The sequence below is a fragment of the Protobothrops mucrosquamatus genome, unplaced genomic scaffold (genome assembly GCF_001527695.2).
Source record: "Protobothrops mucrosquamatus isolate PMUCROS unplaced genomic scaffold, P.Mucros_1.0 scaffold_134, whole genome shotgun sequence".
Taxonomy (NCBI): Eukaryota; Metazoa; Chordata; class Lepidosauria; order Squamata; family Viperidae; genus Protobothrops; species Protobothrops mucrosquamatus.
The window spans coordinates 341,249-368,606 of NW_015386210.1; the positions used below are offsets into that span (position 1 = coordinate 341,249).

Consider the following 27,358-nt stretch of genomic DNA (forward strand, 5'->3'; position numbering starts at 1 on the left):
GCCCAGCCCTCACATCCACAAAATTATTAACTTTATTCTGGGGGAGAGAAATGAAAGTTTATATAAATTCATTTCACATTTTAAGAGGTCTGCAGTATTGCAAAGTTGTGACTGAGAGGTTATGTTGGGGGAGGGGGGCGATGACAACTTCCTCATTGGCTCAAGGGGGCGATTCATTCAAAAAGGTTAAGAACCACTGATTTAACCTATACTTCTGACTAATTTGGTCATCCAGATGTACTTCAATGTATCTGTTTGAAAACATATTGTTGAATAGAATAACTATTTTCTTACAAGGCACAATGTATAAGAACTTTAGAATCATCCTTTCTCTTCACACTGTATTGTAGGCTGATAATAGGTTGATGAACATAGCAACATATTTTTTCTCTACTAAAATCCATTTTTTATATGGGATATTAGTGATGATACCTGATCGCAGTTTCTTTTTAGCTAAATCCAGCCTATTCTATAGGTATATGTTCCTTGGTCAGGGGTTTAATTATGTTTACGATGAGTCTCTCCAGTAAATTATAAGAAATGCTTTCACAGATTTCTCTTCCTTACCAGGTCTCAGGATGGCTACAATTTGGGGTCTTTTGAGTATTGTTGGAAACCTCCCTGTTTGTTGTTGTTTATCATTATAAAATTGTGTAAGTCAGAGTATAGTATACAGTCCACAATGCTTCAGAAACTCGGATACTCCATCTAGGTCAGCTGTTTTTCCTGATTTTATCGATAGTACTTTAGCGATTTCTAATGTAGAAAATTCTTCTGAGATGTTACTTTCAGGTGTTAGTTCATTGACTCTGGCTTTTTTTCTCTTTTGATTTCACTAGTTCTCTCTTTATTTGCTCCTGATGTTTTCCTTGTAAGGATCATTAGGGCTGATATTGCCAACATTTCAGATTTCTTTCATGGAGCTATCTCCCAGTTTTGTAAGCCTTTTTGCTGGCATGTTGAAAACTCATTTGCTCCATAAGAGAGTGCCACTTTTCTCTTCTGGCAGAGTCTAGACATTGGAGGAGTTCATCAGAAACTTCAGGTTCATTGTACAATTGTGTGCATTCTTGGCTCCAGGTTGTGATATATGTTTTTCTACAGCCCCTTGGGATATGCTTCTTAACTACTGAAAGTAGCAATCCCACATATCAATCCCACAGTCTCGGTAAAAGAGATACAATCCATCATTAAAAGCCTAAAGGAATAATAAAGCCCCAGGTGAAGTTTTTTGCCAGCAGAATTATTTAAGAAATTCCGACTTGTGGGGTCCAATATTGGCAGGTCTTTTTACAAATATAAATAACACCTGCCATATACCAGATGGGTGGAAGATGGCAATAGTTGTCCCCATATATAAAAAAGGGAATAAAAAGGATCCTAGTAAATATAGGCCCATTAGTCTTATTGACATTGTAGCAAAAATATATGCTAGGTTCCTTTTGAATAGAATTGAAATCTGGGTAGAAGAAAATCATATCTTCGCAGAAGAACAAACAGGTTTTAGACAAAACTGATCTACCATTGATAACTGCTTTGTCCTGAACCATCTACCTGTAATTGCCAAATATGCCTATAGGAGGAAACCCATTTGCTGCTTTTATAGATCTTACAGCAGCATTTGATACTGTAAACAGAGAAGTACTATGGAGTAAATTGACATCTCTTAAAATAGAACCTAGATTGCTAGCTTTGATTAAAGCCCTTTACATAAGTACCTGTTTGAAGATGCGGTATGGAGTTTATGGGGCCTTGACTAACAGGATTCACACAAATAAAGGGGTAAGACAAGGGTATATCCTGGCCCCATTATTATTTAATCTATACATTAATGACCTTCCAGGGTTAATGAAAGACCCCATGGTACATATGCTGATGATGCTAAATACATACTGTAATAGCTTGCTCTATGCCGACGATATGATCCTATTAGTAGGATTGCACAGACTATTAAGAATGTTTAACTCCTATTGCCAGGACAACTCCCTAACCATCAGTAAATTTAAATAAAAAAATCATAGTGTTTGGAAAACATCATGAGAGACATAAATGGCAATTAGAGGGTGAACCAATTGAACAGGTTAACACCTTTGTATACTTAGGCAAAACGTTTTCCAAGACTGGATTCTGGGCTTGCCATCATCAACAGAGCACACTTAGAGCAAAGGCTCGTTTGAATCTACTGCTTAAATTAAAGAATCATAGTTATCCAGGGTCCCTTGTTCCATTAATCAGAGTATATAAAGCTAAGGTTACTCCTATGCTTTTGTATGGAGCAGAAATTTGGTGTATATACTCAATTACAACACTAGAACAAACGTAGTCCCAGCACCTGAGATGTATTTTGGGAGTAGATCCAAGAACATCTGCTGTAGCAGTTAGAACTGAACTGGGAATTCATACAATTCATTCTCTATCCAAAATCAGAACATATAATTACTGGCATAAAATTAATGAAATGGAGAGTGATAGACTCCCCATGTTATGCCTACTAGAGCAGATAAAATTACAATCACAAACTTCCAGGTTCACTAAATTGATAAATTTTGTAAGAAGCTGTGGCCTTCCTGCCTCTTGTGTAACGGGGAAACGATCTAAAAAAAGAGCTGCCCAAAGAATTAAGGATATTAAAGCACAAAATGACATAGCCATCCTTAGTAAGGTGAGTAACTTGAAATGGCTGAGCAAATACAAATGCACTTTTCAAGCAGACAGCTATTTGAAATTACAACTGCCAAAATATCTTAGGGAAATATTCCCATGAGCGAGATTTGAACCGCTTGATACAATGGTCAGATATGGGAGATTCCACTCTACTGTATACCCTATAATGGATGTCTCTGCATCTGCAGAGCGGCAGAGGTTGAGGACCTGGCTCACATCCTATTTCACTGCTGCCTATATAAGAGGATGAGAGACAGGTACCTTGGCCTATACACTAAACAAATGACCCATTGGGACCCCCATATCAAAATAACTTACCTTATGTGCGGCCAGAAATTGAAAATTACATTTAATACATTTATTTAATAGTACCTGAGCAAAATGGTTTGGCTGAGATCGGCATATGTGAGACTGATTGGGGTAGATTGTAGGGGTGATAGTGAAATATAATTTTATCATATTTTATCTATCTACATCTTAAATTGCCGTATTTGATTCTAATTTCATTTTAAAAATGTATTTTATCCCAATTTCATTTTAAGTTGTATTTTATTTCTATTTTATTCTAAATTATATTTTAACCAATTCCATTCTAAATTGTTTTTACTGCATTTGAGTATAATGTGTGTTTGGAACTCTGCACCTTGATATGGCCCATGGGCTAATCAATAAATATATTATTATTATTACAGCCCCTTGGGATATGCTTCTTAACCACAGAAAGTAGCAATCCCACCTATTGATAGTAATTTTCTATGTTAGGGGGATCCATTATGTTGTGGTTGAGTTCAACAACAAATGTTTCCATTTGGCTTTTTGAAAATTCCATCAAGGCTTAGTGTTCTATCCTACATTTGAGATCTGCACTCCAACATTTAATAGCACAGGTCTGTGCTGACTTCAAGGATTTCTGGAACTACTCTTTTGTTACAATGTAATGGTGTGTTGTGCATATCCATGGAGACAAAATGTAAACCAGGGTTATTATAGTCCTTACTCCATCTGGCCAAGTGGAACATACTCTTATTCTTAGCATCATGGACTAGGAAGAGATTTTTAGTGCCAGCCATTTTACCTTCTTCATTAATGTCTTTGTGTCCACATAATGTATTTTAGCTATTAAAATTGCCTATAATTACTGTAGAATGCTGCATATTAGACAGCGTCCTATCATCCCATGGTTTTGCGGGTGATTTATACATGTTGACGATTTCATTGTTGGAAATTTTTGTTTGTGTGACAAATACATTTACCGTATATACTCGAGTATAAGTCGACCCGAATATAAGCCGAGGGACCTATTTTGCCACAAAGAACTGGGGAAAAATGGTGACTCGCGTATAAGCCGAGGGGGCATTTTTCAGCACACACATTTTTCCGCCTGGGCTAATCGGCCTCTTTGCAACCCCACCCCTCTGGTAACCGCGCAATTGTAGCACTTTGCACAAAGGAGCAATAGTTGATAACACGCCCCACGTCAGCTGGAAGGGTATTCTTGGATAGTGAGAAGCTGGAACAGGGCGGGCGGGCGAGAGAGGCGGGCAGAAAAAAGGGGGGGGGGAAATCCACACACGCTCGCGCAGGGAAAGGGGGAAACGGGTGGGCCGGCCGGCTCCCCTCTCCTCTTTGTGTGTGTGTGTGTTTGTCTCTCTCTCTCTCTCTCTCAATTCTCCCCCACCCCAAAAGCGGGGAGGGGGCAACCTTGCAAAAGGGAGGGGGCTTCTCCCGGTTGCGGGGAAGGCTGGAGGTGTGCCTTTCTCGGCCAGCCCGGGTAAATTCAGCCGTATTCTTCAATACGGGCTGGCCCCAGCAGTTCCGGCTGGTTGCCGGCAGTTGGCTGTTCCTCCCTGGCCGCCTCGGCCTCCCCGGCCCTGTCGGTGAACGCCCGGCAGGGCGCAGCGTCGCCAGGCCTCCCTTCGGGCAAGGCGTCTGGCGTTCCCCCTCGCGCTTGGCTGCGGCGGCCCGGCGTATTCCGTCCCGGCCTGGACACGCAGCGCCGCATGGAACGGAAGGGAAGGGCCGTACCTGGAGCATCACAGGCCGGGGCGACACCGGGAACGAGCTGGGCGGCCACCGTCGTAGCGGGAATGAGCCGGGCGGCTGCGGCGGCGGCAGGAACACGCTGGGTGGCGGCTGCGGCGGGAACGAGCCGGGCGGCTGCGGCGGCAGCAATGAGCTCGGCGGCGGCGGCGGGAACGAGCCGGGCNCGAGCGGCGAGCCACTGTGACTGTCGCCGCCGCCGCCAGGCAAGCAGGCGGAGCGCAGCGCCAGGGGAGGGGAGCGAGCGGCGAGCCACCGTGACCGCTGCCGCCACCGCCAGGCAAGCAGGCTGAGCGTAGCGCGAGGGGAGGGGGAGCGAGCGGCGAGCCGCCGTGGCTTGCCTGGCGGTGGCGGCAGCAGTAGCAGCTGCTTCAAGACGCTGACTCGAGTATAAGCCGAGGGGGGCATTTTTCAGCCCCAAAAATGGGCTGAAAAACTCGGCTTATACTCGAGTATATACGGTACTTCAGTATGACTTTTCATATCTTGTACTTGATCTATATTGTTTCTTACGTAGGTCGCAGTCCTTACATTGCATGGTAAATAGCTGCAGCTAGAGAATATTCTAGAAGTTTCCATCTGTTTTTAAGTTGGATTTCATCAGTGCAATCAATTTCTTATAGTACGACAACATTTACTGAATTTTAGATGTCCTGAAAATTGTATAACTTTATGCAGAAGGCGTGAGCAGGGCTAAAGCTGACTATTTACTTAGGCTTATGAATGAATAATTATTCATAAGCCTAAGTAAATAGTCAGCTTTAGTCCTGCTCATATCTTCCACATAAAGGTATACAATTTTCAGGACATCTCCTATGTCTTTTGTCACTTGATTATGAAAAGATGTGTTATTTTTATTTTCAGTATTTATGCTGCTGCTTCTTGTTGGGATATCCTTGTGAGGTCTAGCAGCCGGAACGTTAGACTATTTAGCCATGACAAAATCGTGTTGCCCAGGGTGCACTGCGAGGAGACTAGTCTCTATTACACTTTATTACTAGATGCAATAAGATGCACTATCTACATTCAATACATTAAACCAATATGCACTTTGCTTATTGCAGTTTATGACTTGAAACTAGCTAACTTAATTTAGAAGCAAAGCTATGAAGTAAATTTTATAACATAGTGAACATGGATTCACACATATTAAGCCACAATATAGTCAAAATGACTTTGGCCTATCATATTCTGTGGACTCACCCACTGTCAGTTGAAAAGCTTTATTTATTTAGTAGTCAAATTTATACAGCCACCCATCTTACAAAAAGAGACTCTGGATGACTTACAATAATCAACAAAAAAAATCCCCAACCCATTGCATGTATAAATAATCATTATAAAAATGTAAAATCAATATAAATGTATTAATCAAAGTTAGATGATTTACCTTGTTGTAAAGTTGACATTATATATGAACCACAAGTCAATTGTACCTTATTCAGTTAAGTTACATACCTCTTGAGCTAAAATTCACATACAGTATGCCTCCGTGCACTAAAGCCTCATTAAGATTTTACTATGGCTTTATTATTACCTGAACATAAGACACACAGTTCAAAGTGCAAGGTGATACCCATCCTAGACTCAAAATTCTTTAACATAAGCAGGATTTCAACATCAATACTGTTGGCTTCTGTTGGCATTAAAAGGTATGTAGCTGTTCTAAAAAGTCACAGACAAGTGCCGTCACTCAGAAACTCCTTTTGGTCACTGATTTCAAGCCCTGCAGGCCCTATTTCTACCATTATATACTATTATTCATTTGTTTTCTTCTAATTTCTGGTACATTGAAAAATCCTCCTAAAAACCAGGAGATATAGTCATCATGTGACCACGAATCACTTCACCATAAAACTATTTACATCTTACCTTTGCAGGCCCCTCTCTCATTTTCTTCATTTGGTCTTTATATTTCACCAGCTCTGCATCAAGTCTAGAAATTTTCTTATCAATCGATTCTGCTCTGCTATCCACCTTTGGTAAAGAATAATAAATAAAGCAACTATTAACTGGCAGCAAAAGACATCAGTCAAAATAAAAAGTAAAAATGTTCTGTAGCAGGGCTTTTCAAAGGGTGGTATGCCTACCACTTTTGGTACTTTGCCACATGCAGGTGGTATGCGACCGCTAGCCAAGTGTAGCAGGGGAGGGGAATGAGCTGAAGTGAGCCAAGCCTGAGGGAGAGGCAGCTGCAGCTGCAGGACTGTCTGGGCTCGGCAGAAGCCCCAGGAGTTGACAGGGCTCCAGCTGATTGGCACAGCTCGGAGCTGGAGGTGAACTGAAGAAAAAGGGAAGGGGAAGAGAGGAGAGGCGATAAAAGAACGTGGTTTGGGTGGGGGAAGGGAAAAAAGACAACAGGAAAGATTTAATCCCTTTAAATAAATGAAATTAGTTTTACCCTCTTTAACTGAGTCTGTCTGTGGCTTTTAGAAAGTTTTCTTTTGAAGGTAAAGAGGCTTAATTTAAAGCTAAAGCTTTTCGCAATTGCCAGAGCCTTTCAGTCTAGAATTGCAACATTGTGACACATAACAGGCCTGAAGCAGCTTAAAGAGAAAAAACAAACCCAGAGTTTGTGTTTCTTTATTTTCTTGCTTTGTACTTGATTCCTGTGTCTTTAAGGGATTGGGGGGTGCATTCTTACAACATTGGAAGAGCTCAGAAGGACAAACCAGCTGGCTCAGTAGTCTACAAACTTAGCAACTTTAAGACCTGTGGACTTCAACTCCCAGAATTCCTCAACCAGCCATGAGGGCTGAGGAATTCTGGGAGTTGAAGTCCACAAGTCTTAAAAGTGCCAAGTTTGAAGACCCTTGAACTAACTGGTAGTGGTGCATATTAATAAACATGAATAAATTCATCATACATTTGTCAGTGCAAAGGGAAAGTGATTCAGTAAAGGAACAGCCACCAAAGAAATTAAAACTGGCATTTTTTTTTCTACAGTTTGTAATATTTTATTAGATTATAGAATAAAATACAAAAATACAAAAGCAAATAGTAGGACACAGTGGGGAGGAAAAAGGGGGAAAAGTGAGGGGGAGAAGGGAAAAAGAACATACTTCCTCTGTTGCAGTAGAAGGAAGCATTAACATTGAACCTCAACTTTTTACTTTTCCATAATATTATAAATTAGTCATTTCTATAACAACAAATGAGTCTAATCAGTAAAACCCAAAATCCCAACCCCCTTTTTTTTAGTCATCAAGTTTTTGACACCTTGCTAAGCACTGGTGATAGTCAAATATTGTCATGTCCTAAAAGTGGTACAATCTGTGAAAAGGTTGAAAAGCCCTGTTCTACAGTATGGCTTCTGGTTTTGTGCAGTTAGTGCAACAGCCGAGGGATTGCAGGGCTCTACAGTCTACAGCTGATTTCTCTGTGTTTGGTGACCCTACAGTAAATGGGCCAAAAGTCACCCTGGAGAGGTGGCAAACAAGGAGGGAAGCCCCGCTGAGCCTTGAAAGACAGTGGTTGATCCGGACGTCCGGGGAATGCTCTACAGAAACCAACAGAAGATAGGCTAGCATCATTCGTGAGTCTAACCCAAGCTACATGCAGCTGAAGCTAAAAAGCACTAAATTAAGCGATCATAAACAGCGTAATTGAACTGGGTAAGAATATTGATTCTCTCTCTTCTACCTGACTGATTTCCTGAAAAAAAAAAGAAAAAACCCCAGAAGTAAAAATCCTCTGAAAGTGAGGGGGGTCTTTGCTCCACACTCCTCTAAACAGAAACAGGGAATTAAATTTATGGGGGATAAAAATACACAGAAATAAAATTAATATAAGATTTAAACTTGGAAAAAGTGAAACCGATGGAATTTATTAAGAGTTTCCTGGCAAAAGATTATTGACGGAGATACAGGTAATCCCCAAGTTACGAGCGTTCACTTAACACTCATTCAAAGTTATGTGATGAGCGCTTCCTAGTGCTTATGAGTAAGTCCTGAAGTTACGAATATTGCAACACAGCAGTCATTCGCCCTTATGAGCGACCGTAGTGGCTCTGCAACATTCACCCTGGTTATTCCCTACCTCCCCACCCTTGCCCCGGGTCTCCCTAGGCATAAGGCCTTCAATACTCACTCTGCGAAGATTGAGATCCTTCGCTTTCTTGGCTGCTCCAGCCTTCAATGTGTTTGCAGAGAATGAAGGCCTAAAGTAATGCAAGATCACGCAAGATCAGTGGGGCAAGATCTCACGCTACTGATCTTGCATGATCTCATTGTACTTTAGGCCTTGTTCTCTCAACAGAGAATGGAACTGAAGCTGGAAGATGCTTCCACCTGCCTCCGGAGGCCTTTTTCAAGCTGTTGCCGCCCGGATTTGAGGTCAGGGAATGCTTCTGTGCACCCCGCGCAGCCCGATCCGGGCTCCGGAGGCCTTTTCCAGGCCACTGCCACCCAGATTTGAGGCCGGGGAACACCTCTGCACAACCTGCATGGTCCAGGTTCCAGAGGTCTTTTCAGGCCGCTGATACATGGATTTGAGGTGGGGGAACGCTTCTGTGCACCCCATGCGGCCCAATCCGGGCTCTGGAGGCCTTTTCCAGCCCTGATCAGGCTGCGGGGGGACCATGGAAGCATTCCCCGGTCTCAAATCCAGGCAGCAATGGCCTGGAAAAGGCCTCTGGAGCCCGGATCGGGCCGCGCAGGGTGTGCAGAAGCGTTCCCTTGCCTCAAATCCAGGCGGCAGCAGCCTGAAAAAGGCCTCTGGAGCCCAGATCAGACTGTGGAGGGGGGGGTCGCCTCAAATCCGGATGGCAGCAGGAACTGCAGCAAAGAGAATTCCACGTGAGTCCGGTGCGGCAGGAAGGGAGGGGGAAGCATACGGTATCTTAGTGGGTTGGGGAGGTCTTAGAGGCCTGTTCCAGAACGAGGCCCTCCATGACCTTCCCCACCCTGAGATACCTCGTTTGCTTAATGAGCTGCATGCGTTTTAACAAGCAAGAGAGTGATCTCATTCCTCGAACGAGATTCACTCTACGAGTTTTCAAATTACGAGTGAAATGGGCAGTCTCCATTACACTCATAACTCAAGGACTACCTGTAAATGGTTTATTTGTTTTGAAAATTGAAAGATGGACTGGTGCTGACATCTACTGGTGGATGGAAATACTACCCTAAATATACAGCTCAGAAAAAAAACTTGTTATTCAAAGCTTTAATCAAACAAAGAACAGCTGTAATAAAAGAAAAGATTGTGGACTAGCTTTATAAAATTTAGAAAAAAAAGTGACCTTCTTGGACTATAAGTATTTTTTAAACTATAACTTTAAAGCAATTGGCAGAGCATCAGAAGCCTGCAGAAAGAATATATCAAGAAAAAATAAATACTTTCCAGGAAGAAATGTATGTTATGTTACAACAAATACATATGACATTAATTTTAAACCATGAGGAAATTAAAAATGAATTTGAAAATTTAAATGAATGCATTCTCAATTTAATGTCACAACAAATAAAGGATCAGAAAACAAAAAGAAAGAGGGATCATGTAAAGCAGACAACTGAATATAAACTAGTAGAAAGAAACTTTGAGATGGAATTTAATAATGGAAGGAGTCAGATGGACAAAAGCTTCCAGGAAATCCTGGACATGGAAAAGTCAACCTATATGTCAAGAATTCAAGAATTCGAGAGAAAAAAGGTGATGGGAGAAACTAAGAGAGAAAGAAAAAGATCTCTGAGGAATATCTTCACAAAAGTACTTTAACTGACTTAGCTTTTGTACTGATAACATCTACAAAACCATGGGAAGATCTTGGGATTCAACAGAACATACTAACTAGGAAAAATGTTTGGCCAAAAAAAGGGCTAAAACCAGAATTAAGAAATCTTCAAAAAAGGAAAAAAAGTGGATCCAGGAAATTACAGACCTATCAGCCTGACCTCAATATCTGGGAAGATTCTGGAAAAGATAATCAAACAACGAATCAGCGAACACCTAGAGGCAAACAAAATCACTACTAAAAGCCAACATGGGTTTGTCAAAAACAGATCATGCCAGACAAACCTTGTTGCATTCTTTGACCAAGTGACAAAATTAGTAGATCAGAGGAATGCTGTGGATATAATTTACTTGGACTTCAGTAAGGCATTTGATAAAGTAGATTACAGCCTACTACTCGATAAGATAGAAAAATGTGGGTTAGACAGCATCATCACCAGATGGCTTCGTAGCTGGCTGACCAGCTGTACTCAGCGTGTGGTCCTCAATGGACCGCATCTACATGGAGGGAAGTGTGTAGTGGAGTGCCCCAGGGCTGTTCTGGGCCCAGTGCTCTTCAACATCATCAACTATTTGGACGAGGGGATAGATGGGGAATCATCAAATTTGTGGATGACACCAAGCTGGCAGGAATAGCTAACACTCCAGAAGACAGACTTAAGATACAGGAGGACCTGGACAGACTTGAACACTGGGCGCTATCTAACAAAATGAAATTCAATGGTGAAAAAAGTAAGGTTCTACATTTAGGCAAGAAAAACCAAATGTACAGGTATAATATAGGGGGTATTGCTCAATAGTAGTAACTGTGAGAAGGATCTCGGAGTCCTAGTGGACAATCACTTAAATATGAGCCAGCAGTGTACTGCAGCTGCCAAAAAGGCCAACACAGTGCTGGGCTGCATTAACAGAGGGGTAGAATCAAGATCACGTGAAGTATTAATACCACTTTACAATGCCTTGGTAAGGCCACACTTGGAATACGGCATCCAGTTTTGGTCACCACGATGTAAAAAAGATGTTGAGACTCTAGAAAGAGTACAGAGAAGACCAACAAAGATGATTAGGGGACTGGAGGCTAAAACATATAAGGAACGGTTGCTGGAATTGGGTATGTCTAGTTTAATGACGAGAAGGACAAGGGGGGACATGATGGCAGTGTTCCAATATCTCAGGGGCTGCCACAAAGAAGAGGGAGTCAAGCTATTCTCCAAAGCGCCTGAAGGCAGGACAAGAAGCAACGGATGGAAACTAATCAAGGAGAGAAGCAACCTAGAACTAAGGAGAAACATACTGACAGTTAGAACAATTAACCAGTGGAACAACCTGCCTCCAGAAGCGGTGAATGCTCCAGCACTGGAAGTTTTTAAGAAGAGACTGGACAGCCATTTGTTCGAAATGGTGTAGGGTTTCCTGCCTGAGCAGGGGGTTGGAGCCGATGACCTCCAAGGTCCCTTCCAACTTTATTATTATTAAATTAGATGATGGGATTCATTTGATGGAATATTTAAAGATTAAACAATTGTTTGAATACGGTTAAAGAAGCTTAGGAGGGATAGGCTCCTTAAGCAATACAGTATTTTTTTTGTCTATGATATGAGAAATATAAAAATGTGTGGGAAGATTTATATGAGGGAAATGTATTAAATATTCAAATATAATGGATTTTGAAGATTTGAATATGTTTTTAAAAAATGAAACATTGATTATTAAGGTATTTTAGTTTAAGAGGGATATGCTTTTTTAGATAGTATATTATTCTTGTCCTTTCTTCTTTCTATTTCAAGATGTGAAAAAATTAAGTGTTGGGATGGCTCATTTGAGGAAAAAGATTTCAATATATAAGTGTAATTAACTCTAAGAAAATTTTAACAAGTAAAAATGCTTTCTTTTGAATATTGTGGGGAAAATAAATTTAAATGAGAACTTTAAAAAGGATCTATGACAAAGTGATCTAGATGATTAATTAGAAAAAAGCTTAATAATGAAGTGGAGGATATTTGTAGACATTTAATTGTTATTTTTCCAAAAAATATCAAGAAATGTTTTAATTTAAGGTTGCTAAAAGAATATTGGAAGAAGAGAAAATCAAGGAAAATTATTATGTGGAATATGGAACTATAAAAATTAAATGTTATTGATTATTTGTAAATACAAACCTAGACAACATGCTGTTTACCAAATATCAATGGTGATATGTAAAAAAACCCAATAAAATATATATATATATATATATATATATATATATATATATATATATATATATATATATATATAAAAGTGTTCTACAGTATATATTCTAATTCTAAACATGCAATCTTTAGCAAATGGTTATATTTGTTTATCAACAATAACTATTCACAAAAGGAGTCACAGAAGAAATAAAAAATTAGGGCTACGTGAGAGATTAATTTTTTAAAACAACTTGACAGAGCTCAGCCTTTTTAAAGAGAATGTAATAAAAAATAACTGTTAAAAGCATTTATTTGTAGACACTTAAGGTTGTAGGGGACAAACAAAGGATTTTTTTTAAATTCTTGTTAAAAAAGAATTGCTATATCACAGTATGCAAACATGAATAAACTTTAGTTTATAACACAAATTATAATTAAAACAATTAATCCCCACTTACATTGCTTAAAAAGCCTTAAGTACGCATAAGAGAAAAGTAACAATTGACTCTGACACTGACACTTTTATTGTTCCTCTGTGTACCCCTATCATTGCTTCTAAATACTAAAAAGATAACTTTTATCTTGAGATTTTCCTCCATAATACATCCTAAATTATAGTGGCTGGAATCCAAGAACTCATCAAAAACATGATCATGCACAGTATTACTTCTCTATCCATTCCCCAATTCCCCTAGTTTTGAAATAGCTTGCCAAGTAGAATGAAACTTGTTATTTAGAAAGCACAAGACACAAATAAACAGGCAGAATTAACCACATAATTCTTTGGAGGGGCAAACGAAAGGGATAAAAGTGATTAGCAGGCATAATATAGATTCTTTGGTTTTAAATAAATCACAACCACATCAAGCAAAGCACATTCTCAGAATCCAGCCAACAATTTATTCAACAAACTATGGTTAAGCAAACCATGGCTCACCACAAGACATGAATCAAATTACTGACTACATCTAAACAATTCAAATCAGAGCCATGGAGCCAAAAGCAATTCAATGCTCAAACTACATTAAAAACACTCATTCGGCGAATTAGCGACCAGTAAATATTGCTCCCGAGAAAGAGTATGCTGCTCTGCTAGCGACTACGTCTTCTTATTCACCCTAGATCAGTGTTTTTCAATCTTGGCCCCTTTTAGACGTGTGGACTTCAGCTCCCAGAATTCCTTAACTAGCAAAGCTGGCTGGGGAATTCTGGATGTTGAAATCTACACATCTTAAAGGGCCCAAGGTTGAGAAACACTGCCCTAGATTATCAAAAACAACATAGTAAATCTGCCAATAGATATCTGTACTAAAATGTTCTGACAATGAGATTCAGCCTCGACGACGACTATTTTCTTCTCTAGAGAAGCCGGCAGGTAAGGGTGCTCCAGCCACACACCCTCTCTCTGTGTGGTACCTACCGTGCCAATACAGTCCGTCAAATTCGGAGGTGGCGCCTTAGGCTTCGATTTGCCGAACAAACGATTCATCTCAGCAACCAGCCAGAGAAATACAGCCCAAATAGAAAACAAAGAGCGACTTGAAAAGTTTCACAACCCCCTCAGACCCGGAAACTATCCATTGCGCCTGCTCAGTGATCTCGCCCTTCTGAGACAACGACCAATCAGTGGACGATAGAAACTACGAGTGACATTTGGATTAAAGATCGGAAGATGTTGAGAAAAAATGGTGATAGAAAAATTAAACTGTTCCGGGTTTCTTTGGAAAACCCCGTTGTGGAGGAGAACTTGTTAGTAGAGCAAGGATGTATTTGCTTCGAACAAGGAAAGGATGGAAATAAAGAATGGAGTAACAGGGACAGAGCAAAGTATTAGGAATATTTGTTTATTTTTATTTTTTTACTTTTGCAAAATAGTAGACAAAATACTATGACAGATTGGACTAAAGGAAGGCTACAAGATCTTCTGGATTATTATGGAAACCATTTTAACAGGTTCCCATTGTACGTTAAAGAGCAAACTTATAGAGTGAGTTTATACATTCAGTTAAGTTTGTTTTATTTAACTAGCTGTACCCGGCCACGCGTTGCTGTGGCTCAGTCTGGTTAAATGGAAAAGAAAGAAAAGAGAAAGCGCATGTTTGTGTCACAGGTGTGACATCTATATAATAATAGGTATATAAAAACAAGCGTGTATTCGAATGCAACGTTGTATCAAAATTTCAAAGCAATCGGTGAAGAACTTTAGGAGATTTAAGATTTTGAACAAACGAACATTTACATTTTTATTTATATAGATAATGGCTGGTTAAATTTGTACTGCTCTTTAAATATGTTTTAGTGCATTAGGTAAACCAGCTTTAACAGTGACTTGAATAAGGACAAAAGACCAATAATTGAGTGGCTTAATTTACTTTTAACAATATAAAAGTTAGGGTTCCTTTTCCGTGAATGTGTTCAGACTCTAGGTGCATCTATTTCTTGTTTTGCATAGAATGCTGGAAAGACCAACCAAATTTTACTCCAGTATGTGTGAGCTGAGTCTGTAAAGTTACTGGTTCTTTGTACCACTGAAGTTTAAAAGATTAAATATTCCATAATATTCAGATAATGTAGGTGCATCATGCAAATACAGCCAATAGGAAAGACTTTGGTTGGATTCATATAATAAATTAAGACATGAATTTATAAACTACAATGACTATTCAAACATCATTGAATTATAAATTTGAATTACATGTGATCCTAGTTTAACAAATAGTTAAGTACTGATAAAACTTTTTAAATAGAATTTTATTTCATGCACATAGAAATCACAATTATAGGTTCAATACAAACACTTTAGATCAGGGGTTCCCAACTGGGGGTGCAAGACAATATTCCAGGGGGTGCAAAAACTTGGGTTTAGAAGTTTCAAAGTTATAGTGTATATGCATAATTCATTGCCATTATTTCAAACTTTTGTTAGGGATGCAAGAATATATCAGAAGTGTTCTACGGGTGCGGGGATAGAAAAGATTGGAAACCGCTGCTTTAGATGGACAAAATAGATCATAAAGAAGATATGTGCCCTTTTATTATGTTGAGCCAGCATGATTGGAGATAATATCCCATTTTTCCACAATAATATATATGTTTTCAGGGCAAGGTCAACTACAAATTTTGAGTTGTAAGTGTGCATTTAATGCTATTTTTTGCCACCATAGACAATTCTTTTATCAATGCTATTTTACTGTGTTAACAGAATGTGATCTCAGAGTCAGAGTTCACTTATTGCACTGAATCATGTTTTACTTAACCAAGGTTTTCTGAATAAACCACTGGCTGGGTTCACACAACACACTAGCTGAAATTCATGATTTAAAAAACACAATGACTCGATTGTAGAGATATGAAATATTTGGGTCCAAAACGGGAAAGGCTCTTTGAATGTAGCACAGATATCCTCAACTCTTACCCATTTTGAATACTGTACATTCCTGCAGGTTCATACAAGAGACTAAACCAAACTTGAATAAAATGCATGGTTTAATATGCTATTTGAACTACAGTGAGAGAAAAAAGTATTTGATCCCCTGCTGATTTTGTACATTTGCCCACTGACAAAGAAATGATCAGTCTATAATTTTAATGGTAGGTTTATTTTAAAAGTGAGAGACAGAATAACAAAAAAATCCAGAAAAACGCATTTCAAAAAAGGTATAAATTGATTTGCATTTTAATGAGTGAAATAAATATTTGACCCCTTTGCAAAACATGACTTAGTACTTGGTGGCAAAACCCTTGTTGGCAACCACAGAGGTCAGACGTTTCTTGTAGTTGGCCACCAGGTTTGCATGCATCTCAGGAGGGATTTTGTCCCACTCCTCTTTGCAGATCTTCTCCAAGTCATTAAGGTTTTGAGACTGACATTTGGTGGCTCAAACCTTCACCTCCCTCCATGGATTTTCTATGGCAGAAGTCCCCAACCTTTTGAGCACCAAGGACTGATTCCGTAGAGAGAGGTTTTTCTGTGGACTGGAGGGGGCGTGGTTTCATGTATTGCCTGCATCCCGTGAATGGGGCTTTGCTTGTTTGCACAGACCAGTTTCTGGCATGCCACAGCCCGGTGCTGGTTCATGGACCGGGGGTTGGGGACCCCTGTTTTATGGGATTAAGGTCTTTGTTACCTTGGCCATGTGTTTTGGGTCATTGCCATGCTGGAATACTCATCCACGACCCATTTTCAATGCCCTGGCTGAGGGAAGGAGATTCTCACCCAAGATTTGACAGTACATGGCCCGTCTATCGTCCCTTTGATGTGCTGAAGTTGTCCGGTCCCCTTAGCAGAAAAACACCCCCAAAGCATAATGTTTCCACTTCCGTGTTTGACAGTGGGGATGGTGTTCTTGGGGTCATAGGCAGCATTCCTCCTCCTCCAAACACGGCGAGTTGAGTTGATGCCAAAGAGCTCAATTTTGGTCTGATTTGACCACAACACTTTCACCCAGTTCTCCTCTGAATCATTCAGATGTTCATTGGCAAACGTCAGACAGGCCTGTATATGTGCTTTCTTGAGCAGGAGGACCTTGCGGGCACTGCAGGATTTCAATCCTTTACGGTGTAGTGTGTTACCAAATATTTTCTTGGTGACTATGGTCTCAGCTGCCTTGAGATCATTGACAAGATCCTCCCGTGTAATTCTGGGCTGACTCTTCACTGTTCTCATGATCATTGGAACTCCATGAGGTGAGATCTTGTATGGAGCCCCAGACCGGGGGAGATTGACAGTTATTTTGTGTTTCTTCCATTTGCGAATAATCGCACCAACTGTTGTCACCTTCTCACCAAGCTACTTGGCGATAGTCTTGTAGCCCATTCCAGCCTTGTGTAGGTCTACAATCTTGTCCCTGACATCCTTGGACAGCTCTTTGGTCTTGGAACATGGTGGAGAATTTGGAATCTGATTGATTGCTTCTGTGAACAGGTGTCTTTTATACAGGTAACAAGCTGAGATTAGGAGCATTCCCTTTAATAGAGTGCTCGTAATCTCAGCTTGTTACCTGTATAAAAGACACCTGGGAGCCAGAAATCTTGCTGATTGATAGGGGATCAAATACTTATTTCACTCATTAAAATGCAAATCAATTTATAAGTTTTTGAAATGCGTTTTTCTGGATTGTTTTGGTTGTTATTCTGTCTCTCACTGTTAAAATAAACCTACCATTAAAATTATAGACTGATCATTTCTTTGTCAGTGGGCAAATGTACAAAATCAGCAGGGAATCAAATACTTTTCCCCCCTCACTGTAAGTCTTATGTTCAATTTGTGTTTATAGAACATGGTAATCTAAGGTAATACAAGTCCCAATGTGCTCTTCAAATATTAAAATCATTTTACACATACACACTTGTTCCTGGGTTCAGTGTAATATACTACGGGCTCTTGTTGAATTAAGGTATTATCCATGAGCCCTTGAACTGACAGAAAATTGTACAGCATAAAAAATGTTCCTCCCACTGATGATTGATGTTCTTCCACAGACACTGTTTTAATAACTTAGGGTTCTGACATGCCGCTCCTCTAGAAAAATGAGAGATCCACCTGGAGATAGAGAAAATAATAAAGAGAGAGAGAGTTGAAACAACAATGTTAGTCAGGCTTATCTGAGTAACAGGCATGGAACTTTTTTAGCAGTCGAAGAGCTATGACATGCTTTTTATGCACCCAACTCATTTTGTGATGGTGGGAGGTCTTTCCATGCCACCATGTATTGGGTTAATCCATGATGTTTCCTGGAGTCTAATATTTCTTTAATATCAAAATGCTGTTCCCCTTCCACCATAAAGGGTTGTGTGGAGGGAGGTTAGTTCCCATTTAAGCAGGCTGCAGTGAAATACAGGGTGGACCTGTCTCAATGGTTTTGGGAGTTTCAATTCCACTGTTACTGGGTTAATTATGTGTTTTATGGGGAAGGGTCGTATGAATTTTGATCCTAGCTTTTTCGATGGCTGCAGGGATTTTAAAAATTTGGTAGGGAGATATATTTTCCCTCTATTTTGAATGGTTTAGGTTCCATTTGTTTATCTGCCTGAACTTTATAAGCTTCCCTCGCTTCATCTACAGCTTTCAAAGAGGGGGTGGTGGGCTCATTAACAGGTAACTAAGGCATTGGGTTGAAACTTTGTCCTGTTGCCACTTGGAAGGGTTTGTGGCCGGTACTTGAATGTAGTGCATTGTTGTAAGCGACTTCTGTGAAAGGGAACAGCTCAGTACAGTTATCTTGTTGTAATTTATGAAGCATCTCAGGTATTGTTCTAATACTGAGTTTGAACATTCTGTCCCACCATTTGTTTGCAGATGATGACTAGATGTCAGTCCTTGACTGGTACCAAGTAGGTCCAAAAAAGCTCTCCAGAACTCGGAGGTGAACTGGACCCCCGTCTGATATAATGCATTGTGGGACCCCATGCAGCTGATATATATGTAGTACAAATAATTTGGCTAGGGCTTTAGCAGTGGGAATCTTCTGGCAGAGTATAAAGTGGACCTGTTTGGAGAATAGGTCTGTCACAACCCAAATGACAGTGTTTCCTGCACTTTCTGATCAGCTAGCGAGTCCTCAAACCTGCATCTCAGGGCTGCCATGAACAGGTTAAAATTCCGGAGCTCAGGAGCGTCAACATGTAGGGACACCATTCACTGGGCAGCTGCCACCTTCCAAGTCAAGGGTTACGATCCTGACACGCCCACGGTCCCAGGGATTTCCCGCCCATATTTGTGCATGTAGCTCAGGATGTGGGCTAGGAAAAAGCCCAACTGCTGGGGTGATCCATCGTACTTTACCTCCAGGGCTGGAACCTTGCGGTCAGGCGGTTGAGTCCCTCTTCTTCTGGCTCAGCATCCATCTCCTCCAGCTGGGGTGGCACGGGCTGGGGTGGTGACCTTGGCTGTCACTCCAGTGGCTTCCAAGGCGCTCATGGAAGGGCCAGGGTTTGCGAATTTGCTCTCCCGGACCGCTTCTTTCTCGTCCCAGCCCATGGCTATTGAATCCCTGTAGGGATCGGCCTCTTCTTCCTGGAGGTTTTTGAATGCCTCTATCAGCATGCCAATGGCTTGCTTGAAGAAGCGGTCAGAGCGCGCTGGCCTCTCGCCCTCATCTTCACTGACATTTAGTGATCTCTCCATCTTGTGCTTCCAACCAGGTTGATGGCTGTCACACTTGAGGGTGACTTTCCTAGCTTTCGTGTCCCAGTTGTCCTTCCCCACTCCGATTGACCATCTCGGTTTCTCGTAAGTGTCCACCTCTTTGGATGAGCTGGTGGAGTCTGAGCCACTGCTGTTTGGGCAAGCTTTCAGCAAGGCCCCCTCCAAGCGCTCGTTTCTCTCTTCTCACCTCTGTGATTAGACATCATTTTGCATGGTGCCCATGGTAGGATTAGTCCTCCGGGTTGACCACTTTGCAGATCCTGCCTAATGTAAGGACCTGCCTCCGTTTCTTTACCAAGAAAGCAGAACTCTTGAAACTGGCATCATTTCAAAAGGAACTTTTATTGGCAGGTACAGAAAGCAGGAAAGCTAGGCAGGATCTGAGGACTTCCTGTCCGAATCAATAGGTTAAACCTGTGAAACAATAACCCCACCCCAACTGTCCAGTCGATTCAAACAGGCCAATCCACAGGTGACATCGAGCTATGGGAAAGCAACCAATAAGGCACCTCTCTCAAGGTTGTTAGGTCTTCTCTAGTTTCTCCCTGTGCTCTGAGATAAGGCAGATGGCCCCGAGACATTCCTTTCACACCCCATATATGAAAGCAGATAGAGAAAACAGTCTATGTGCACAACAAGCCCCCGGCTACCCCCCTCCCCCCACAGGAGGATGGCAGAACCCAAATAACCTAAACCCAGAGAATATGCATGATTAATAATTGAGGGTTCTGACAGTAGATGAAAAGTTAATCACTCTCTTAATATGAGATGGAAATAAGGAAAACGAATTCTGACTGATAGCTAGACCAAGAGTTTAGCTACCTGCCAAAGTTCATTCTGATTGTATGCAAATATGGCTGCAATCAAAGGAAGTGTAATTATTAGGCAAAACAAGGCAGTTATAGAAGAATGCCACACTTGTGTTCAAAAGCAATCCAATGAGTAACTTGGGAGACTTGCAATATAGGGAGACTTGCACAACAGATACAGAAAATCTCCTCTCTCTTTACAGTATGGCATATTCCTCCCCCCACCTTATCTACTGCCATTGGCCATCAACTGATCTTCAGACTGATATAGATCTCTGAACTGTGGTCAGTTTGTAGACCAGTTGAGTACAGAAGGACAGTCTGGTTTCAAAAAGTAGACTCTCTTTGTGTATAAAGCAAAATAGCCCTGAACCAGAGAGAGGAGAGCACATGCCAGCCTTAGCCCAAATCAACCAGTAGATGCCAAACTAATCCCAGCCCTGGGGTGGGAGATGCAATGTCACCCGATTTCACTAACATCCAAATGATTGGTAAGATGTACAGATTCTTCAGAACAAAAAATATCTTGCCTTGTTGCTTGGGGAAAAAGCAGTATTTCAGCATTTAAAATATAGTTATGGATAACTTTAAGTTGCCTTAGTAATGAGTTCTCAATGAGACGAATACAATGTCATGAAGGTATGGTAGTAAAAAGAGATATGGAGGCAGACTTGGACAAAGGAAATAAAAGCCAATGAAAGTTGCTAGACAAAAGATGATATAGGCTGTTTTACAGTGCCATATATTATGAATCTGCCCAGTTTATAGTTCCTCTATTTCTATGGTTCAGTGTATTGTATTAAAATGCTGAACTGGATTAATGTTTCAAAACCATTTTGGGAAGCTGGAAGAACAGGTCTTAATGTCCATTTCTTGGTCTGGATAAAACTGAGAGTTTTACAAGCTATAAGTAAAAATTATGGTTCCTAGTGCTTCTCCATTAGTCTTCATCCAGGTGCCACACTGAATTTGAAATAACCTAATTACATTTTAGTCTAGCATGCTAAGTGAATCCAATCATGTTCATGATTCAGAGTGCTATGAATACTCAAATACTGAGGTTAATAAAGTACATTTATTCTGTATACTTCTGAAAACTTTGCCAAGAAAACTGCAGGGACATATTCAGACAGTTGCCAGGATAAGATGACACACACAAAAAAAGCATGTCATACAATCACAAATAGATGTATTTATAACCTGATTTATAAATGTTGTGTAAAAGTAATATTATTTCAATTACTTCAAAACAGATAAACTGCTGGATTTCAGGTCCCTTTTTCTGTCAATTAAATCTAATCACAAAATCTTGCTCTGATGGTATTAATGTAGTAAAATTGAACAATTATTAGAATAATGATTTGTCTGCATAACTGCAATAATGATGTGTCTGCATAATTGCTAGAACAATGATGTAATGCATAATCACTGGGAAAATTCACCGGGAAAGTTCTCTGTCAGTAATATGTGGCAACCAAATGCGCTCTGCACATGGATACTTTGTATGTAGCAAAACCTTCCATTGTATGCCTGTGAGAAACGCTCCTAATGTATCACAGTGTGTATTTCAATGTGTAGCCCTTTGTTCTTTAAGGAGGGTAGTATAAAAACTGAAGTCTAATCCTGCCCTCCTCGTTCAGAATTGCCTATCTCTAATATGCTCTGAACCTTGCGCAAATAAACTTCTCTGCTAAACCCCTCTGGAATTCGTAAGAGTTCTTTCGTTTTCCACAAGAATATAACACAATATGATTTGTATTGGTACACATGCAAAACAACACCGTTTAATTATCGTTATTTTTAAGTTATATACTGCTTTGGACATTCAGTTTGAACAGACAAGCAAAAATGTACATATAGAATAAATTGCTAATTATGAGATAGGAGTCGAAAATCCCTTTATTACTGCTGGAACAATCACCTCTGCCTTCAGAATTGTGTTACTGTAAAAATTTTATTTGACATCGTGTAATGGAATAAACTACCAACAATTTTCCTTCTACACAATGAACGTCTAAATGCTGCTTGAACTTGGTTCTCAGAAATATCCTGCAGTACCTTATTTGTAGGACAAAGAAGGCGGCATTTCTTTGCCGTCCAATCGCTGCTATCAAGATGAGGGGCTGGTTATCGGAAGTTTTCTGGCGTCACATCCCTTCTTCCCTTTTTTTTCTAGGCGCCGGGCAGTTTCCGGATTAGAAGGAAGGAGAAGCAGCTGCTGGGCATCTCAGAGGCAGCTCGACCGGAGAGGTGGACAAGCAGGAATGGCGGGGCCTTACGAGAAGTCGGCCGTGATAGTAACGGTCACGTACGGTAAGAAGCCATGTCAAAAAACGGGAAAAGGAAGGGGTGGGTAAGTCTTCCTCGCTGACTTGTTGCGGCTGCTGATCTCTGACTCTCGCAGCCTTGCGAGGCTAACTGGGTTTGTGAGGTAGAGTGTCCACAGAAACTGTACAGGAATTCTCTTCGTATCTCTTGTGTTGATGTTTTCGCCTCCATTTCCCCATCCTATTCCCATTTCTTTTGAATTTTGATCGAATTTAATCTACCAGTTGGCCCGGTAATTACTTCTCCCAGTGGAAGTAGCCATACTTTATTTTGGTGAGTGCGTGCATAAATAAAAAACTGGTAAAAGTAAAACCAAATTTCGACTACTTCATGCTTAGAGCAGCTTTTATTAACCTGATGCTGGTCGGCAGAGCCCATCATCTCATATGACAGTGTTCTTGATGATCTTTGTATGTCAGTTGTAGTCCTACCATAGCAACTAGGTTGGGAAGGCTGAACTAGACTTCTCATACATGCATGTAAAGTTAACAATTAGATGAGGCATATACAGTGGCTGGATTTACACTTTATCTGGTTAGGTAAAACTCTTAACAAAGAATTGTGCCTTTGGAATAGCTTATACCTGGATATCTGGAACATTCTGTCCTTAACATATTTTCATGGAACGGTAAAAACATGGCTGTTTGAAAACATATTTAGGATGAATTGGTCATGCTGCTCCTAAAGACTGGTCCGTCAGATTGTTAAATTAAATGTTATTAATTAATTTTTAAAATTAATATAATTAAAATTATAATTCTATAAATCATGAAATGGAGCAACATGTAGGAACAATAATAGCTTTACTACTGACAGTCAACTAGGTGGCTTTAGCAACTAAATCCCCCATTTTCCAAAATCTAGATTATAATATACTAACAGTGGCCTATGTTATAGAATTATTGGAAAAGATACTGAGATGCTAACTCATAATTCATAGTGTGTACTGGCATAAAAAGATTTATATAATCATATGAATAAACCTCAATTGGCTGTAATTCACAATACAATTACTAGCCTTCTCTGTAAAAAAATATGTAACAATCCATCACTCATGTAATAATCCATCAATTATTGGTTGGTTATCACATTATACTAAAACTAAACAAATTATGGCTTATCTCATTTATCACCTTAATGGTCATATTAGGTTTTGTATGGCATATCAAGGACTATACAGATAGTCCTCCTCTTATGACCACAATTGAGCCAAAATTTCTGTTGGCAAGGCAGTTAAGTGAATTTTGCTCCATTTTACAACCTTTCTTGCCAAAATTGTTAAGTAAATCACTATAGTAGTTAAGTTAGTATTATGGTTGTTAAGTGAATCTGGTTTTTCGATTAACTTTGGTTGTCAGAAAGTCACAAAAGATGATCACATGACCCTAAGACACTGCAACTGTCATAAATATGAGTAAGTTTTTAAGCGTCTGAATTTTGATCATATGACCATAGAGATGCTGCAATGGTCATAATTGTGAAAAACGGTCATAAGTCACTTTTTGCAATGTGGTTGTAACTTTGAACAGTCATTAAACTAATGTTTGTAAGCAGAGGACACTCTATATTCTAAAAGTCGATAGGCCACTTCTTTTTCTTCATGTGTGTCTGTTTTCATTTAAAATTTATGGGGTTTGGAGATAAAATGAGTACACACATACGCACATACACACAAACAGAGGTTCATTTAGTTATAAGTTTAGTAAATTGTATGAACCCAGCCAATTATGGTTTATTCAGTAAGTCATAATTAACCAAATTATGAGCCATTTTTCACATACAGTAAGGAGCTTAGCCCTCTTGGAGTTAATTCACTCAGTTGTTTGAAGCTAAATCAGAGGATGAATTGGGCTTAAGGAGGGGTGCTTTAACAACAGCCTGTTTTGTTACAGATATAGTTTCCCAAATCCATAGTCTGATGTTTATATTAATTCCTGTTTCTGCCCCTACTATTGTAACTTTTTCTGTCTCTTAAGAAACAATGGAACAGAACTGGAAAAGTAAAGGCTTTTTTTTAAAAAAAAAATGTTTCCCTTTTTTATATATGGAAAATAGGAAAGTTTTAGGATAAAACTAATATCCAATGAAATTTTAATTTGAATAATCTATATAGACATTTATTTTTGTTATATTCCAACCTGTAATAGAAGTTTTTTTTTATCTTTGGGATAAACTGCTATAGTTCTTGTTCAGACCCTAATGTGAAAAAGTAGCAATCTCAGTATCAATAAATATTCTCAGTCATCTAAGTAGTTGTCTGGAAGTTGAGTTGTGGCAACTGGACTTTTTCTTTTTTTGGTTTGAAACGTTTCTCTTCTTGAAGAAGCTTCAAACACAGCTTCTTCAATCTGAGCAAGTTGTTTGGGGGGGGGGGCTTATATATATGTCCTCCTGGGTGGTTTTATCTAATCTAAATAGGCTTGTTAGGTGAGTAGGCAGATAATCCTTAAGAGCCATTGTCCTAAATCCTTCTCTTAGGTCTTGGGTCAGTGGTTAAATATGGCCTCCTTGGTGAACCTGTGAAGTGGTCTTGATCTTCCTGGGGACTGATGCAGAAGCAGCCTAAAAATGGGGGGCAGGTTGTGTCTCAGGCCTCCAACTCTAATGAAGAAAGGATTTTCTACTTTAGCATGAATGGATTCTTTCATTCTCTCCCAAACCATCTATCTTCCCTGTCCAAAATGTGAACATTATGATCTTCAAAAGAGTGTCCTTTTTCTTTTAAGTGAAGGTATACTGCTGGTTCTGGTCCTGTGGTATTTGAACTACTATGTAATGTAATAGAATACTTTATGTGGCCAAGTGTGATTAGACACACAAGGAATTTGTCTCTGGTGCAGAAGTTCTCAATGTACATGCAAAAACAGTAATAATAATCATAATAATGATATACCAATAGGAGATAGTAGAGAAGATGGTAAGGATAATAATATAGCCATACTACATGGGTAAATAGACATAAGACAGTACTGCGGGAATCAAGTGTTTAGCAGAGTGATGGCATGAAGGAAAAAACTGTCTCTATATTTAGTTGTTTTGGGATGCAGCATCCCAAAGGAAAAAGTTGAAACAGTTTATGTCCAGGATATGAGAGGTCTGTAGATCGGGGGTGTCAAACTGCCAGCCCGCAGGCCGGTTTCAATCATACCGGAGCCGCACCCACCCCATTGCCGGCAATGGCAAAAAAGCTCCGATACGTCCCATGACGTCATGTGACGTCGCGAGTTTGACATGCCTGCTGTAGATAATTTCTCGGCCCTTCTTCTGACCGTGCAATATAGAGGTCCTCTATGAAGGCAAGCTGGTTGCAGTTGTTTTTTTCTGCAGTCCTAACTATCTATTGGAGTCGGTACTTGTACTGTTTAGTTGCTACACAAAACCAGACAATTATAGAAGTACAAATAACAGAATCAACGCAGAACTGTATCAACAGCTCCTGGGGCAGTCTGAAGTTCCTAAGTTGATGCAGGAAGTACATTCTTTGTTGTGCTTTTTAATTATGGTTCTAATCTTAGCTATCTATTTTAAATCCTGGGAGATTATAAAATCCAAAAACCTGAAGGACTCTACTATTGATACCGTGCTGTCTAATATAGTAAGAGGTGGTAGAATAGAAGGGCTCTCCTAAAATCTATTCTCATCTCTACAGTTGTAAGCATGTTCAGATTATTCCATCTGCACCATAGGGCTAGTTGTTCAATCCTATGCACATTCATCACTTCTTGAATGAGACTGATTGTTGTAGCATCTGCAAACATCAGTACTTTAATAGAAGGATCCTTAGAGATACAGTTATTGGTATATATAGAGAAGAATAATGGAGAGAGCACACAGCCCTGAAGGGCACCTGTGCTAATTGTCCAGTTACTTGATGTGATTTTTCCTAGGTTTTTCAGTTGCTTCCTATCTGTCAAAAAGCTTATAATCCACCTACAAACATGGACAGGCACAGCTAGCTGAGTCAGTTTAAAGAGAAGAATTTCTGGAATGATGGTATTGTGCGCATGCGTGTGATGGCGGACCTACCGGCTCCGGCTCCGGCTCCGTAGCGGCGGTGGTCCATCGGCGGAGATGGGGGTGTCAAAGAAGGTCCGGGGGTGCTCGCCGGCCAGGAATGAGTGAGAGGAGAGGATCGGCGAGCGAAGAGGACGGGTGCCGGACCGCAGGACTGCCAGGTTTGGCTGGGCGGGGCGGCGAACGGAGCTGCGATGCCGCGGAGGGCGGCCCAGGCCCGGAGGGGCCTAGCGAGGCCTGGTGAAGCCTCGCGGCCTAGCGGCCGGGGAGAACTGAGGCCTAGCGGGGCCTGGTGAAGCCTGGGGCCTAGCGGCCAAGAAGAGCTGCGGCCCGTTGCAGCGGCCCGGCGCAGCGATGGCTTGGCGATCGGAGGTGGGCGGAGCTACGGGACTGCGGAGGGCGGCCCAGGCGCGGAGAGGCCTAGCAAGGCCTAGTGAAGCCCGGCCTGG

General features: G+C 40.5%; 2 protein-coding genes across 4 annotated transcripts in view; one reads left to right on the forward strand and one right to left on the reverse strand.

Annotated features, from left to right (window-relative positions):
• Positions 1-14,192, reverse strand: part of CHMP5 (charged multivesicular body protein 5) — an 87,783-nt gene extending 73,591 nt beyond the window's left edge. Inside the window, exons 1-2 of the mRNA XM_015818180.1 lie at positions 14,032-14,192; positions 6,577-6,681 (exon numbers count right to left, since the gene is read on the reverse strand). Coding sequence (XP_015673666.1) covers positions 6,577-6,681; positions 14,032-14,100 — 174 coding nt within the window. The 5' untranslated portion in view covers positions 14,101-14,192. The remainder of the gene's footprint in view (positions 1-6,576; positions 6,682-14,031) is intronic.
• Positions 14,193-22,760: 8,568 nt separating this feature from the next.
• Positions 22,761-27,358, forward strand: part of BAG1 (BCL2 associated athanogene 1) — a 75,560-nt gene continuing 70,962 nt past the window's right edge. For all 3 annotated transcript variants that reach the window (XM_015818192.1, XM_015818208.1, XM_015818199.1), the window contains exon 1: positions 22,761-22,880. In XM_015818192.1, coding sequence (XP_015673678.1) covers positions 22,832-22,880 — 49 coding nt within the window. In that variant the 5' untranslated portion in view covers positions 22,761-22,831. The remainder of the gene's footprint in view (positions 22,881-27,358) is intronic.